Source organism: Morone saxatilis, unplaced genomic scaffold (assembly GCF_004916995.1).
Source record: "Morone saxatilis isolate NCDOM2014 unplaced genomic scaffold, NCSU_SB_2.0 Contig0, whole genome shotgun sequence".
NCBI classification, from domain to species: domain Eukaryota; kingdom Metazoa; phylum Chordata; class Actinopteri; family Moronidae; genus Morone; species Morone saxatilis.
The window spans coordinates 20,730,167-20,732,110 of NW_023339650.1; the positions used below are offsets into that span (position 1 = coordinate 20,730,167).

The 1,944-nt window shown below is 40.8% G+C and overlaps 1 protein-coding gene across 1 annotated transcript in view; it reads right to left on the bottom strand.

Moving 5' to 3' along the window:
• Window positions 1-1,944, bottom strand: part of LOC118335040 (ribosomal protein S6 kinase alpha-3-like) — a gene marked incomplete at its 5' end in the record, with an annotated part of 15,311 nt that overhangs the window by 11,806 nt on the left and 1,561 nt on the right. The window contains 3 exon segments of the mRNA XM_035671253.1: window positions 27-133; window positions 1,096-1,175; window positions 1,318-1,398. Coding sequence (XP_035527146.1) covers window positions 27-133; window positions 1,096-1,175; window positions 1,318-1,398 — 268 coding nt within the window.

The following is a 1,944-nucleotide window of genomic DNA, read 5'->3' on the forward strand; positions in this document are numbered from 1 at the left end:
GTGTGTGTGCGTGCGTGCGTGCATACTTCTCTGGCTTGAGGTCTCTGTAAATGATGCCCAGGCTGTGAAGGTGATCGAGGGCCAACGCGAGCTCCGCCAAGTAAAACTTCACATCCTCCTCTGTGAACATTACCTACAACACACACACACGCAGTTTTCACAGCTCATTAATATTTCCATTAAAAGAAAATCCACATCTAATTTTTCAGAGAAAGCTTTAAAGCTGAAATATGTAATAACATCTGCTGTGGTTTGAGACAAACTCTGCTACTGAGAGTCGTTTGAGGAACCTTTATTACTTCTACACTACATTCATTTACTTGTTAGTCACGATGGTGGGACAATAACGTCACTGTGCTCTGGCATCCTTGAATGCAAAGCAAAGAAATCCTGCAGCATGCTGCTAAACCTCTTTGATAATAAGCAAGATAAAAATAAATGTATTTTACATGTGATAATTGTGTTATCGTTTGGTATGCACCAAAAAAATAAAAGTATTTATACTCAAAACATTGATTTAAGATTTAGTCATTTCAGTCTAGTTTTTAGTTTGTCATAGTTTTTGTCATAAATAACTTACTTACAAATGTTTTCATGACTCAAATGCATCCAGTCAAATGTGATTTTGAGATAATTAAAAACTCCCTCAGCTAACAATCTTTCTTTGCTTTCTCCAGTTAGTTTGTTGTTCTGTGTCTGTGCTGTGTTACTTCACTGCATCTGCATCTTTTCCTCTGTATGTCTGTGCATTCACTGAGACCAGGAGAGACCACATCGGTCCAGTTCCTCAGATGTTTACAGTGATCAGGTCTGCTTACTGTCCCCCAGAGTGCAGTTTTTATACTCCACATATCTGGAGCAACTTTAAATCTTCCCTGTTTGTAGATGTTTACTGAAGAAGAGCTGTGCCACATCAGAACATCTTCTCATTAGAGAATAAATTCCTGATTAATATCGTATTTATTATTAATTAGATTTAGTTTCCAGTTTTATATTCTCCAGTTTGCCTCTCAGACATTGAGATCTTTCAGACTGTCTTGGGAACTGTGTTATTCAAGCACAACTGGAGTGAAACCACTGATGAAGAGGTGTTACCTCCTTAGAGAGACGAGTGAATAGATCTCCTCCTCTGAGGAAGTCCAGGATCAGGTAGAGCTTCCCCTCCGTCTGAAACGCTGAGGGAGGAAGCAGAGAAGGAGTTGAGATGTGATCTGAAACGTTGAGCTCTGCCGCTCGGCTAAAAGAGAAGCAGCAAGTTCTGATTGGCTGGTGCGGCGCTGGTGACTCATCACGGAGGTCTGTTATTGGCTGACTCACCGTAGTGCAGTTTGACGATGAAGGGATGGTTGACCTCCACCAGGATGTCTCTCTCCATCTTTGTCCTGACCCGGTCACGCACTGGAAACACACAGAGAGAGAGAGAGAGAAAGTAGAAGGAAGAGTGGAAAACACATAAATCACCAGATAAGACACAAAGCCAAAATAAAACAGCCTCCCTTATTTGGTTTCTATTTTGGGTGGAGAGACTCCCAGACGGCAACGGATGAGTAATTGAATCCCGGAGAGAGAGAGGAGGAAAATCAGCAACAAGAAGTTTAAAAACAAGAAAGAAAAAGCGGAAAGTAATAAACGATGATTAAGCCAGAGAAGAGAGAGAGAGAGGCACAAAATAAAGAAGCATGCTGTATTTTTTTCCACCAGCAGATGGTGTTTGACTTGATTTGAACATGTATTTCTCCTCCTCTCCCCTTACACCTCTTTAGCTCTGTGGATCTGTTTGGTCTCACGTTAGGGTGTGAAATTCCATTTTGGGCGACGACAAAAATCCACTTTACGTCCTGTAAAGTACAAATGACTTCATCCACAAAGACCTTCAACTCAACTTTAACACAATTTAACAACAAAACCATCAGTCTTGTAGTCTGTGATCAGCATTTAAAAGGT